This window comes from Microtus ochrogaster, chromosome 19, assembly GCF_000317375.1.
Source record: "Microtus ochrogaster isolate Prairie Vole_2 chromosome 19, MicOch1.0, whole genome shotgun sequence".
Classification (NCBI taxonomy): domain Eukaryota; kingdom Metazoa; phylum Chordata; class Mammalia; order Rodentia; family Cricetidae; genus Microtus; species Microtus ochrogaster.
The window spans coordinates 23,144,239-23,159,755 of record NC_022021.1 but is presented as its reverse complement, the minus strand read 5'-3'; the positions used below and the strand labels follow the sequence as shown (position 1 = coordinate 23,159,755).

The following is a 15,517-nucleotide window of genomic DNA, read 5'->3' as shown; positions in this document are numbered from 1 at the left end:
TTTTTTTTTTGTGCTTTGATTCCATTTTGAATTAAATTGTCCTGAAAATTCAATAGTGCCATGTATAAACCGACGGTCCTGTAGCCCCTGCACTACAGGACCAATTACGCGAGCCAGGAACTGGCCTGGAGACTTAAAATCACACGCACACACAGACAGACAGAGACACAAGGCCACGGGTCATCCTTGATACAAGAGTGCCAAGTTTATTGTGTTCAGGGGCAGCTTATATAGGGCTCTGGCCTCGCCCCAGCTCTCGGGGTCTTCAGCTGCAGGCCCACTAGCCTGCCATCAGGGTCTCACGCTCAGAGCGGCTGCAGCCTGCTCAGAGCAGAGGAAAACAAGTTGTTTGCAGGGAATTCAGGGTCTGGGGGTCCACAGCCCCCAACAGCTCCCAACAGTGCCAGAACGGCAAGATATCTCCGTGGGTAAAGGTGTTTGTTATTAAGCTCAATGACTGGGGTTTCATCTTTGGGGACCTTTGTGGTGAAGGCAGAGAACTGACTCCAAAGATTGTCCTCTGACCTCCACAGATGCGTGCACATGCACACACACATTCATAAAAAATAAAACTATTAAAATTAGCCTTTCAATGGCAGGGGCTAGAGAAATGACGCAGTTGTTAAGAGAACTATGTACTCTTCCAGAGGACCCAAGTTCAGTTTCTAGCATTAACATGGCAGCTCACAACTGTCTGTAACTCCAGTTCCAGGTGATCTAAAGCTGCCTTCTATCCAAGAGCACCAGGGATAACCAGGCAACACACACACATACAATTATGCCTTTCTTTTTCTTTCTTTTCTTTTTTTTCTTTTTTGAGATAGGATTTCCCTGTGGAGTGCTGACTGTCCTAGAACTAGCTCTGTAGACCAGGATGACCTTGAAGTTGGAGATCTGCCTGAGTTAAGCCTACCAAATGCTGGGACCAAAATTGTGTGCCACCACACATGGCTTCTTGGTAAGTTTTTAATGCCTTGTCTTGGAGGGTCTGAGGAGAATGAGGTGAAGCACTTCATATAGGACCTCTCTCTAAGCTGCTGTTCTATCGGCTTTGCTCGTGCTATTAGCAAGCACACTTACACGTGAGCGAGTTGATGATCATTAGTCTCAGTCAGGAGACACTGGGAGGTAGATTCTGTATATTTACTGAACCTTATTGTCATATTAAGATACTTTGAGATCATATTAAGGTATATTTTCATGTGAGTTTGTGACTATAAGATAGACATGTATTAAATGGAATATCTCAGAAATTTATAAACGACTACAAATATAAGCTAATCCAAATCCAGTGAACAAGTAAAATAAAGGGGAAGGCTCTGAAGAAAGCTTTCATATACAGTTTGCAAATAGATTTGCTATGTAAAATAATGTTTGCAGATAAGACCTTTACTTGGAAAACATAAGGTACCAACTGAAAAAGATCTGTAAGGTTGCAGAGAGTGCTCAGGGGATCGAGCAGTGTTTTCTGTGTAAGTCTTAAAATGGAGTTCATGCCTAGATCCCATGTGAAAGTGGGGGACAGAGCCTATCATACAGTGTTATATGGCCTCCACACGTGTTCACACATCTTATACACACAAGCAAAAATAATAGTAAATAACAATAAAATCTTAATTAAAAAAGGTAAAGCTATTGCACAGGTGTTCAATACACAACAAACACAGTGTGCACAGACGAAAGGAATGATGGGAAGGAAGGTCCACTGATGTAGAAACTGCAGCAGGCTCCATGATTCAGGCTGTACCGCACAGCAGGGAGAAAAACGCCTACCAAGATGAAGACAAAGACCTAATCCACCAAAGTCCATAGTTCTGGGAAAGTCTCTAAATGTCCAAACCTTGCTTTTTGGGCTTCTGCAGTTCTGCTTCTGGCTAACTGTTCCACTAACTGCAGTTGTCAGCCAGGCCATGGCTTTGTGTGAAAGACTTGGAGAGCCCAGTGTAGTCACTGGCCTGCTTTTAATGGCTTAAATCCATGTCTGAGCAGTCTTCTCTGGTGAATACGCCACAACGAAACAGAATAACTAACGTACCAACTAGGAATGAGTTCATGTCAGCGTCACATTGGGGTCACCGAGCAGAGAGCTTTATAACACAACACGAGGAAGTGCTCAGGGGTCCCTGTGAATGGGTGGCAGTTTTCTTTCTTAGAGAAGGTCTCACGTAGCCCAGGCTGGCCTCTATGCCAAGGTGTAAAAAAAGAGAAAAAGTAAGTAGACTATGCTCTTCAGAATGACTGTCACCAAGACTTAATTTTCTCTAAATTAGGCTACAGATTTAATGTCTTCTTTTAAAAGGATCTCAGACCCTCCCGAACAAAGCCAGCATGAGGAATTTACTAAGCAGCTGGGCAGTGGTGGCACAAGCCTTTGATCCTTGCGCCTGGGATGCAGAGGCAGGTGTATTAAAAGCGTCACCTTAGCTCCCTGGCCCCCTTTATACAGAGTCTGGATTGTTTAGTTAGGGGGCTTCACCCCTCCCCCCTGGCATCTATTTATGGAATGTGGGGTGGAAAATTCCATTTCAAAGCTCCCTCCCCTGGGAAGGTCAAGAAAAACTGCCAAACAGGAGGATCAAGGCCACTCCCACAGGCTATTTAAACTGCCCCCCCCCCCAGAGAATGAACGAATGGTCTCCCGGTTTCCCTTGGTCTTTTGGTTCTCTGTCCCTCTCTCCGTGTTTTCTAGGGGGGCCACCCAGGAGTGCTGGCAGCCATTAAACATGAGCATCTTTTAATCTGGTCTCATCGAGATTATTTGTGTCTGGGGAGAGGTTGGTTGTTTAAGGAAAAATACTTAATAGCAGGCAGATCTACAGAGTGAGTTCCAGGACAGCCAGGGCTACACTGAGAAACTATACCCCTCCCAGTAAAAGAAAAGAAAAAAAAAAGGGATTTTCCATTTTGATAACTAGCAAATAGCACAAATTTGTATGGCAAAAATTAAGCAAGGGTACCTGGGGCAAAAGGAGACTAGTCCAGTGAGGTCCTGGGCAGCAGATGTGAGGGGCAGGAAGCAGAGCCCTCAGAAGGGCCAACCTGTGACCTTGGAAGGAATAATGCATTCAACCTAAGGTGTTAGATAATGAAGTGGAGAAGATATAGATCATGCAACAAAAGGTCAATTGTTCAGCAATTAAACAAAACTGAAGAAAACAGCAACACCAATAAAATGTTAGATCTTTAATATGTAAAATATTCTGCATGGATCAGACCTAAGGTTAAAAAGAAAACTGTTTATGAACAAACTATAGAAATGATCCCTGAAAGTATAGTCTTTGCTGTTTATGAACATAAGAGAGAAGAGCATTCTAATTAGGACACAAACCCAAAACCTCACAAAACAATGACTCATAAACATTTTAAAGAACATTTTAATTAAAAATTATATTTATTTGGTATAAAGATTTATAAATACATTACAAGAAAAATACAAATTTCTACATGTAAAAAAAATTCCAGGTCAATAACAAAAGATAAACTACAAAGAAAATATTATTTCCAGTATTTTTAAAAATACTTATTATTTAAAAAATTTTATGTGTATGGACTTTTCCCTGCAGTTATGTCTGTACACTATATGTGTCTGGTGCCCTTGAAGGCCCAGAAAAGGCATTGGCTTCCCTAAACTAGAGTTACAGACAGTTGTGAGCCACTGTGTGGATGCCAATAATTGAATCTGAATCCTCTGGTTGACAGCAAGAGCTTTTAAGCACTGAGCTATCTCCCCAGCTCGTTTTTCTCTTTTATTTTTCAAAAGGCTAAAATCTAAAGCATCCATGTAATGGAAAAATAGGCTAGCAACCAATAAGGAAAATGGCCAATAACAGACATAGGGGAGGTCATTCTGATGCAAATTCTAATGGTTATTAGATCTATGGAAATATATCAATGCTCACAATAAATAAAGATAAAATATTTGCTATCTATTGGGCATATTATCAATTGTGTATGTGTCTGCATGTTGTGTGTAAAGAGTATGTTCATTTCTTTGGTGACAAATGTATAGTTTGTCTACAAAAGGGTGCAAACAAGTTGGTTGTAGTTGCCTTCTGGGGGAGTTGACTGGGAAGCCTTTTGAAGCTTTACCTTTTGTACATATTCTTTTTTAAACACAAAAATGATATCAGCTATGTTCAGAGTCTGTATCCCATTTAATAGTTCTAACACATCAAATACATTCAAAGAGTTGCATCAAAAACAAGCAAGTCATGAAACATCATGATTCATAAGTAATAACCAACAGTTGTTAATATTTCATATTCTATATTATCCACACAAGAATGTGTGCTCCTCTCCTTTAAATTCTTCTGCTGTTGGACCATCATAGGCCTGCAACAATGAGGTCTTAGCAGTAGCCAGTTCTGAAAATACGTAGTTCTGTAACCACTGGCACTTAAGATATAGTACACATTTTAACAGAAAGCAAAATTAGCAATTACTAGTCTGTTTCAGTTCATATGTACCCTGGGAAAGTTTTCTTATAGCCTGCAGCTCCCGGAGAGGAGTGAGCTGTGAGCCACTGGTTGATTACGTCTTCATACTTCCCTGGTTCTTTCTGCCAATCCTGATGCCACCTAAGGTGTGCTATGACAGCTGAGTAATTCTGTCCTGTGCTTTGTTTCCACATGAGAAACTGCTCCTTATTGTACTGATGGACAGAAGCAGACACTTTAGGGTAGTTTATAATAGAACGAAGCTTCTGGTCCAAAGAATAAGTAATTTCTGAAAATTCTGTAGCGATATTCGTTAGCTCATCTGGGTCTGAGGAAAGATCTGAAAGACAAGAAGTGAAAGTTATGTGCTGAATTGTTTTGGAGACTATCACTGTGACAGATACGGCATTAGGATTCATCCATTTTCCGTTCTCCGCGAAGATGGGCAGTGCGCGTTCACGGGTCACACAGTGACCTCATACTCAACATGCTCTCCTGACATTACAACCCATAATGACTCAGTCATTCACACCCATGACCATGAAGCAAGGAATGGCTACAGATATACACTAACAGCGAAGCCCTTGTGTAATGAGTGAACAGACATCTTGCTGTCACCATCCTTCCATCCCATTTTTTCTTATGTGTTCTTTGATGTCAGAAACAGCTAAATCCTCATAATTAGCAAGCTGGCTTAGAATGAACTTTTCCTTTCCTTGACTTGACACATAGGCGGTTCACAAGTGCCCACTTACAGCCATCTCACACTTCCCAGCCAGAACAATCCCTCGTACAAATAACCACGTTCACTTCTCACTACATCCTTTTTCTCTTCAAGCATCTTTTCACTAGGGTTTCTGAAAATTTCACTAACCAGTTCAATTGAGGAAGCAGCCATGAAAATAAGAACTCTTCTCAGTAAGGACCAGTGAGGAATACTGACAAGGGCTTCAGACCCACACACATTCGGGAAGACAGAGGATGTGACGACTCAGGGTGCCAATTCTACCGGAGAACAAGCAAGGCAATGACTTATGGGCATGGACTTCAGAGAGTAAGGAAAACTGTGTGTCGGGAATGTTTCTGTGGGTCCGTTTGGGTACGCTAGCCAGGAGATGTCGAAAGGCACACGTAAGTCTGCCAGCTGACTAAAGATGGCATCTCCAGAGGAAAGAACAGTCCATGAATAAATGCTAGAGAGTTCTGTCATGGTCAGTGTACCTACTGATCCTTCAGGCACATTCACCTTTTGCAGACTATGTTGAAAGCCAAAAATGTCAACAACTGTAAAGATGTAAATGAATTTTCTTTAGTAATTCACTAAGTGGACTTATCCACTTAAACAGACAAAGTGCTCTGAGGAGCTGAGGGGGAGGAGGGAGAGGAGAGGAAGGAGGGTTTTGTGAGCTGAGAAAGGACGATGGGATCGGAAACCAGGAACAGACAGCAGATTGTCACCACTTTCCATCATGGTCAGAGCGCTGTTGGCGGATGTTTCTGTCCCACCCAGTCCCACAGCCGTTTAGTCCCAAATAAGCACACAGCAATCTACATTAATTATACACTGATTGGCCTAGTATCTCAGGCTTCTTATCAACTCTTATAACTTATATTAGCCCATAATTCTTGTCTGTGTTAGCCACTTGGCTTGGTACCTTTTTCAGTGTGGCAGTCACATTTTGCTTGTTCTGTGTCTGGGACACTACTGCAGGCTGAATTTTTCCTCTTCCCAGAATTCTCGTTGCCCTGCCTCTACTTCCTGCCTGGCTACTGGCCAATCAGTGTTTATTTAAAATACAACTGGTGGGGTACAGACCATTGTCCCACAGCAGAGCAGGGGTGCTTCATCATAGGGAGCTGCTAAAGTGTGCCCTTCTGCTTAGCTGCTGTGAAGGACTGTTGGACTGTATGGCACTGGGCTTGAGGAACTCTGCTCTGACTTGGTTAGGTTTGCTGGGCCTGATGTAGGAGTTCTGCAGATTTCATTTCACAGTGTCTATGAAGGTACCTGAGTTTCTCTGTTGGAATCCACGAATACATGTTCATAAACTTAAGGAAGTTAGTCCTCTGGCCCCAAAAGAATTATTTCTGTTAATAATTCTAATATTTGTAATTAGGAGGGAAATTTTGGAAGTAATAAGTATTAATAGTGGCCTTCATACCTATTCTATGTACAACGTGGGGATAAAAGATAAGAAAAACTCTAGCCAGGCAGTGGTGGCATATGCCTTTAATCTCGGCATTCAAGAGGCAGAGGCAGGCGGATCTCTGAATGCGAGGCCAGCCTGGGCTGTTAAAGAGAAACCCTGTATCAAAAAAAAAAAACCAAATAATAATGAGAATGATAATAAGAATAATAATAATAATAATAAAAGATAAAATAGGAGAAGAACTCTAAATAAAAAATTCAGTTTAAGAATGAGTTCACAGAGAATGATGCTAAAAGGCATTTCGCAGGTGGAAGGAGCTGTGGGTTTGTGCTTAGACCCGTGCTGAAGTTCTACTTTTATGACTTCCTAGATCTGAGGCCCTGCACAGCTATCAAACTTCCTGTGACCCTCAGTTTCCTTCCCAGTAAGGCAAAGAGAACAATATGATCTTACAGGACCATGATTAACATTAAATAAAGTATCAAGAATGTACAGACTCTCCAGCAGTTAGGCATTGATCTCCTAGAATCGATGAAACTTAGGTGTAATGACAAGGTGTTGATTGGGGATGGAGAAACAGAACAAACATGGGAAGACATTACCAAGAAACACATGGCTACATGAGATCTGGAGACCAAGCTTCAGGTGCTGATGTGGGAAGCAGCAGCCCCTCTTCCATTAGTGAACACTGGTAACTCATATCACAAATGTTCTTCACCATCAGCAGTCACAGATAACAGAGACTAGATCTAAACACTCACTCCAAACCATGAGACTGAGATGACCTATTGTAGCCTGTCCCAGTATGACAAGCAATTCATTTGTTTTAACAACAATTATCCATTCCCTTGAGCATGTGGTGTAGAACACCTCATTCTACTTAGACTGGATCAAGAAGCTTACCGAAGAGCTGCGGCTGCACGGAGGCACCGTCAGAATAGGCTATATACTTCCACCGGCCGGTTCGCAGCATGTAGGTGGAGGCATTTGCATTGCATCCATGGAATTCACTTAGGATCCAGGGCGGACGGTACATTTTGAATGTCTGCTCATTTGCAGATGCCTCTGATGACAGTGTCAACAAAGAGTACCCACTGAGGGTCTGAGGCACAGCAATCCCAGCAATATCTTCGGAACAAAAGTAAAATTAGCCTTTTTACTAATTCATTGGAATTATCTTGAAACATCATTCTTATTTTCCCATCACTAAAGGTTGCAGACTAGAGAGCATATGCAGATTTTGTAACCTAACTGTCTGGACTGAAGAGCTCACGCATAGACCATGTTACCTTGAGTGATTTAGTAAGTTCTCTGACTGTTCCTCATCTCTCTTTTAAAAATATTTTATTAGCCGGGCGGTGGTGGCACACGCCTTTAATCCCAGCACTCGGGAGGCAGAGGCAGGTGGATCTCTGTGAGTTCGAGACCAGCCTGGTCTACAGAGCTAGTTCCAGGACAGGCTCCAAAGCCACAGAGAAACCCTGTCTCGAAAAAACCAAAAAAAAAAAAAATTTATTTATTTATTTTTATTTCTATGTGCATTGGTGTTTCCCCTGTATATTTCTCTTTGTGAGAATGTTGGATCACTGGAATTGGAGTAATAGACAGTTCCGAGCTGTCATGTGGGTGTTGGGAATTGAACTTGGATCCTCTGGAAAAGGAGCCAGCGCTCTTAACCGCTGAGTCATCTCTCCAGCCCCATGTTTCTCATTTCTAAGAGAGGTATAATAAGAGTACTTCTATCTCAAATGTTCATTTTTGGTGAAAACTAGCTAACTCACTTAAATTTGAGAACAGTGCCTGACACACTTAGCTTATGGGACAGTAATAAGGCCTACGCAAAGAGGGGCTAGTAGTTAAAAATGATTACAGAATTAAACAAAAGCAGGTAATGTATTGTAGATAAAATTTATTGTTGCTGTGCCTTATGAACACGCTCCATCCTGTGCTCCGGAGTGACTTAATGATTGTTTCACCTGTCAAATACTCAGAATAAGAGCACATAAAATCAGTCACTCACAAAAGGGATGCATGTCAAACACTGATCTTAAGGACAGTGTTGGTAAAACACTGGGCGGTATTGGCATAAAACAGAGGTATTCATCAGTGGAACTGAATTGAGGGCCCAGATATAAATCCACATACCTGTGGACAACTGATTTCTGATGAGGAAGCTGGAAATACACAATAGAGAAAAAAGAAAGAAAGCATCTTCAGCAAATGGTAGCTGGTCATACTGGATGTTGATGTGTAGAAGAATGCAAATAGATCCATAGCTGTCTCCCTGCACAAAACTCAAGTCCAGGTGGATCAAAGACCTCAACATAAAGCCAGATAAACTGAATCTGACAGAAGAAAAAGTTGGGACTAGCCTTGAATGCATTGGCATAGGAGACAACTTTCTGAACAGAATTCTAGTAGCATAGGCACTAGATTGACAATTAACAAATAGGACCTCTTGAAACTGAGAAACTTCTGTAAGGCAAAGGACAGTGTAAATAAGACAAAACAGCAGCCTACATAATGGGAAAAGATCTTCACCAACCCCACATCTAACAAATGACTGGTCTCCAAAATACATAATGAACTCAAGAAACTAGACATCAAAAAACCAGGTAATTAAATTAAAAATGGGGTGCAGATCTAAACAGAGAATTCTCAACAGAAGAATCTCAAATGGCCAAGGAATGTTATTAAAGAAATATTCATCATCCTTACTCATCAGGGAAATACAAATCAAAATGACTCTGAGATTTCACCCATGAGAATGGCTAAGATCAAAACCACAAACAACAGCTCAATCTGCTCAATGACGTGGAGCAAGGGGAACACTCTGCCATTCCTGGTGGGACTGCAAACTTGTTTAGTCACTTTGGAAATCAATATGGCAGTTTCTCAGAAAATTAGGAATTGATCCCCTCAAGACCCAGCTATACCAGTCCTGGGTATACAACCAAAGGACGAGTCACCATACCACATGGATAGTTGCTCAGTTATGTTCATAGCAACTTTATTCTTAATAGCCAGAAACTGTAAACATCCGAGATGTCCCTTAACTGAAGAATACTTAAAGAAAATGTGGTACAGTTACACAATGGAGTACTGCTCAGCTTTTAAAAACAATGACATCATAAATTTGCAGGCAAATGAATGGGACTATAAAAAAATCACCAGACCTAGGAAGACAAACATGATAGTACTCAACAGTAAATAGATATTAGCTATAAAGTACAAGATAACCATGTTACAATCCAGACCCCTGGGACGGGGAAAGAGAGTGAATTCCTTAGGTGTACTGGGGATGAGAACGAATGGGAACAAGGATTAGAAGTGAGGGTAGAGGAGGGGAAAGTACTGGGAGAGACAATGGAATTGGGGGCATTTCTGGGGTGAGGTAGAAACCTAAAGCAATGAAAACGCCTAGGAATCCACGGGGGTGTGTAGTGGCATTTCATTTGTATTTTAATAAATAATGCTTGCCTGAACATCAGAGATTAAAACAGCCCCACTAGTCAGTCTTACAGACCAGGTAATGTTAACAAACACCTTTAATCCCAGTAGCTATACTAGTTTGCCATAGAAACTGGGTGATGGTGCACATCTTTAATTCCAGAACAAGAGAGGATTATAAAACAGGAGGAGAGAGCTCACAGTCTCATTCTGAGATTCCTGGAGGCAGGATCGCCATTTCAGACTGAGGTAGAGGTAAGAGCCAGTGGTTGGCTGTTTTGCTTTTCAACCTTCAGGTTGAACCCCAATAACTCTCTCTGAGTTTTTATGAATGATGCTTCAAGGGTGAGCCTGACAAAGGCTCCTAGGAATGGGGGATACCAAACCTGAACTAGTTGTCTTATGTAACCAGCCGGGTGTCTGGCACAATCGTCTTCAGAAAGGATTCTTTCAGCGGTTGATGGGAGCAGATGCAGAGACCCACAACAGACCCAAGCAGAGCTCTGGGAATCTTTCAGAGCAGGGCCAGAAAGGATTGTAGGATGCAGAGGGGTCAAGATACCATGAGAAAATGGCTCAAAGAATCAGCTAATCAGGGTTCATAAGGGCTCACAAACACTGAACTTACAATCAGGGAGCCTGTATGGGTCTGACCTAGGTCCTCTACTATATGTTACAGTTGTGATGCTTGGGGTTCCTGTGGTACTACTAACAGTGTGAGTGGGAGCTTTCTCTGACTCTTTTGTCTACTTTTGGGACTCTTTTCTTCCTACGGGGTTGCCCCATCCAGCCTTAATATGATGGGATAGGCCTAGTTTTGTGGTAACTTTATATGCTATGTTTGGATATAGCTGGGAGGCCTGTCCTTCTATGAAGAGAAAGGAGGAGGAAAGGATCTGGGGAAAGGAGATGGAGAGGGGGAGACTGTAGCTGGGGCTAACACATGAGAGAAGGAGGCACAAAGAGGGAGCATTTCAAGCCACTGGTGGACCAGAGCCAGGACAGCTCCTGAAAGGCCTCAATCCCGTGCCCAACCTAGCTTGTATTCTCACTTTATACTGTAAAACCACAAGGTGGGGGCAGACAAGCAACTGAGATTTTACAGAAACGAGCGGCTGTGAACTGGCATGTACCCCATGTTATCTCCATGTAGTAGCTCTTTCTCCAGGTCGTTCTCTTCCTGGTAGTGAGCGGAGTCATGCTGGGCAAAGAGGCTGTACTAGCAGTGCTTTAAGTGAACCACTAAAGAAACAATAAATCAGTATCTAATAACTATTCTTTTCTACCGTATTCTACTTTAAGACAAAGGCATTGAGTGGGAAAGTGGCCAAGGCCTGGCTACACGGGGTCATTGCTCTGCAACAAAGGGAAACCAAGTGATGAATGAGCAACCAGAGACCGAAATTCCCAAGCTAGAAAGATGTTCAAGCACACAATGACAAAGGAGACAGCTCTGATTTAAATTAACATCCAGGCAAATAAAGGAAGAAAATAAGAACCTGTACTGCTTTGATTGTTTTAAGGTAGGTATTTTATATTTTACCATCTCCAAAGTAGAGAAATAAGTTATCTTTCACCAACACGTACAAGTCAATGGTGATTTTTGTAAAACATAATGCCATGGAACAGAACTGTAGTATTTAAACAGTGATGAACTTAAATGACACTTCTGGGGACTGGAGAGATGGCTCAGCAGTTAAGAGCACTGACTGCTCTTCCAGAGGGTTTGAGTTCAGTTCCTAGCAACCATCTGTAATAGGATCTGATACCCTCTACTGGCATGAAGGTCTACATGCAGAGCACTCACACATAAAATATAAATAAATAAATAAAATCAAAAAGCAAATGGAATAAAACATGAGGTGCCATTCAGTAAACTTCTTGTTTACAGGTTCCCATCATGAGTTCCTGCCCTGACTTCACTGGATGATGTACAAGCTGCAAGATGAAATAAATTTACTCTGCTAAATTAAAACACAATAGTTTTAGACAATTTTCCTTAGTCTATTACCTTCAATAGAAACAGCAGTCCAAATGTTACTACTCCGGACCTTTGGGTATCTCTACAGACATTAAGAAGCAGGATATAAAGTAAACAGTGTACAGCTAGGAAATATGTTTGAGAGGACATATGTTCACACTATTAGACAGAGAAAGAATGGCCTATATGGGCTCACATATTTGAATACATGGTGGAGCCTTCCCAGTTGGTGGAACTGTTTGGGAAGGATTAGGAAGTGTGGCCTTGTTGGCGGAGGTGTGTCACTTGAGGCAGGCTTTGAGGTTTCAAAAGACTCATGTGATTCCCGGTGTTCTTTCTCTGCCTCAACGTATGGATCATGATGCAAGGTCTGATCTGTTCCTGCCATCATGCTATGCTTTCGTTCCCCATCATAGACTCTTAATCTCTGAAAATATAAGTCAATTAAATTCTTTTAATAGTAGCCTTTGCCATGGTGCTTTGTCTCAGCAATAGAAAAGTGACTGATGGGCCCTGTAAAAAGTGGAGAGAAGATTCAGTAGTAGAAATACTTATATTCTAGGGAGGTGGTGGCAGAAAGTTGTATATAAGTAAAAAGATAAAGGTATGCATCCCAAAATCTGATGTGTCTTATTTTAGTCATATCCAGACTGTGAATCTTTTGAAGAGAAAATGACTAAAGAGAGTGAGGGCCATTAGAACTGGGAACATTGTCCTTGTTTCTCAGAGTACGAATCTGACTCAAACGAGAGAGTTGCTCAAGTTAGTGGGATTCTGAGTACTTTACTTGTTTCTCTCCAGCTTTACAAACAAGTATTTCCATAAACACAGTACTTACCAAGCATGGTAGGGTAAATATCCACAAGAGAAACCACATTTGGTACTTGCAGGTTGGTCTTAATTCCTGGTCCCATGATCAGAAGTGGAACATGGGTACTCGCTTCATACATACTCATTTTATAGAACTGGCGGTGTTCCATGGCCATCTCGCCATGGTCTGAAGTGTATATAACAATGGTTTTCTGAAGAAGATCTAACTTGCGGAGAGCCAAAATAATTTCACCTACCATAGAAATCAAGAAAGTTCTTTGGATTAGCTTTAGTTCGCGCTTTTTTGCCACACTAAGTTCAAACGAGCGCACTCAGAGCTTGTTGCAATACTTCTTACCACCTAGGCCTCACGTGCTTTCTCCTCAGCTGACACTCAGTATCTGCCAGACCACCTCTTTAGCTTCTGTCAGGGAACACTGAGACCAGAGTGGCTTCTTCCTCTCAGTGCCTCAAATGGGGACAGACAGACAAGTCTGGATGTCACTCTGGACATGACTCCGATGTTAATGAGACTGCTACCACTACTGACTCAAGCTTTCTGCACAAGAAGAGGGGTGAGGGGCAACCCTAAATTCCCAGCTATTCCTTCTCCTAGCGCCTTGCACAACTGCCATGGTATGCTCTTAAAGCTGGCGTAGTTGTGAATATCCCACCTTAAAGGAGGAGGAGCCATGAGCATATAGCGGGACTTGGGAAAAACTGAGCAGAGATGTTCCGAGAGACCTTGTCTCTTTGACTCGAAAGTTGCTCCTCATTGGAATTATGGGAATCACAATAAAGCATAGTGCAGAGAAAGGAGAAAATATCTTTATTTTCCTAGGTCTTGAATTTGGGGAGCGAAGGTCTATATTAAATGCATGCATTTGAAGGTCCAGTCAGAGCACAGGGAAGGCACATGGACCTCTGTTTACCATGACTTGATGCTAAGAAGCAGAACATTTTTGGACAATAGATTGACCCATGCCCTCTGAAAGAGCAGCAAGTACTCTGAAGCACTCTGGAAGACATTTTTATTTTATTTTATTCTTCTCTCATATATTAGATCCTGGCCACAGTTCCCCCCATCCCGTTTCTCCCCCAGAACATATTTGAAGATGTCTCAAATGATACTGTGAAGCAACCATGAGTGCTATGTTGTCTTCACAATACCTTAACCTACCATCTGCTCCTCCCCTAAGACTGACATTCCCAGTAGTCACAAGATTCATATTGGACTTTTCTCATTTTAATTTAGATATGAGTGGTTGCACAGAAATAATTTCACCTACAATTTTTTTTATCAGAAAGTGACTTTTTCTATCTTTACATAAAAATGTTGCTTGATAACTAGTGATATGTCATGTATGTCATGAGCACATGTGACAAATTAAATCTGTTGGGAGAAAAGTTAAAGAGATTTTTCTACTCTTAACTCCTCTGTGTCTCTGTCGATTTAACTCCTGATGTCCACTCTCCTGAGAGTCCAAAGGTGTTTGCAAAAACCAAACTGATTCTTCTACATCAGTGTTTGGAAAGCAGAACTTTTTATCTCCTGGAAGCTAAGCTGCCTCTCACACGCCTGTCACGTTCAGCCAAGTATAGACAAGACCAACAGTGTTTTGTTTTAAGCATAAAACAACTTTCTATGACTTTTTATGTATGAACAAATCTGAGAACTTATGAATAATTAAAACAGAAAGGGCTCTTTTCCTCTGTTGTTAGTGTATTTTTATGAGTCAGTATCTCCAAGGTTCTACGTCTGAGGGATTTAAGCAACCGCTTTAAGAGATCTCTGAGGATGCTCCTGCAAGCCCCGACCAACATTCACAGCGTGTTGGAAAACAGTGCCCTGTTCTTCCTGCAGTTGCTTATTAATGACGCCACCCACCTAGCATGGCGTCTGTCTCCGCACACATCGCGTAATAAAATGCTCTAATGTTCTTAATTTCCTTCCTGGTAAACTTCCCCGTGCAGTTTTTGGTGTAGGAAGAGTAATAGTCCACAGGGTGCATTTCCGACAAAGCTGACCACTTTGGGATTTTGATGGCATCATATGCTACCTGAAAAGGAGAAGAAAATTCTTTACACCAGCAAAGGTATAATACCGTTTCTTCCCACAGGCCAACTTCACAATGTTTCATACACAGAAGGATGGAAGAGAATGAAATGAAGCACTCAATTCTCCAAGCAGGAATGGGCTGAGTAAACCTATTTCCATGATCAGGAGCAGGAGTGTTTTAGATTTGATGAGCTTTCTTTGAAAAGTCATAGAGTGAATTTGTCTTCCAGTGATAAATCCATGAGACACTTCACAAAAGGGGAAAATGAAAGGAAACTCAGGAAGATGAGCATTCAGTAAAGAAACAAAGCGTGCAAGTGCTGAAGTGGATCCAAACCACACATATATGAGATAACAGAAGAAAAGGATGCTCTTGGAATGCTAATGTGCGCCATCTCAAAGGATTCAGATTCACAATCAGGATGACCAGTTTGAAGAAAAGGATTGAGATTTACATTGAGAAACTGGTAAAAATATTCACACCAAAGGAACTCTATATTGGAAGCCAAAAAGTAAAAGTTAGGAAGTTGACCTAAATAGAGAAAGAAATATGACAATTTGCAAAGCCAAGGGAATATGCTTGTTATAGAGAGCTGTACAAGGAAGGCGGTGGCCCACACTACAGGTCAGG

The 15,517-nt window shown here is 41.7% G+C and overlaps 1 protein-coding gene across 1 annotated transcript in view; it reads right to left on the bottom strand.

Moving 5' to 3' along the window:
* Nucleotides 1-3,483: 3,483 nt before the first annotated feature.
* Arsk (arylsulfatase family member K) overlaps nucleotides 3,484-15,517 on the bottom strand; it is a 26,911-nt gene continuing 14,877 nt past the window's right edge. The window contains exons 5-8 of the mRNA XM_005356552.3: nucleotides 14,716-14,887; nucleotides 12,856-13,080; nucleotides 7,490-7,714; nucleotides 3,484-4,776 (exon numbers count right to left, since the gene is read on the bottom strand). Coding sequence (XP_005356609.1) covers nucleotides 4,457-4,776; nucleotides 7,490-7,714; nucleotides 12,856-13,080; nucleotides 14,716-14,887 — 942 coding nt within the window. The 3' untranslated portion in view covers nucleotides 3,484-4,456. The remainder of the gene's footprint in view (nucleotides 4,777-7,489; nucleotides 7,715-12,855; nucleotides 13,081-14,715; nucleotides 14,888-15,517) is intronic.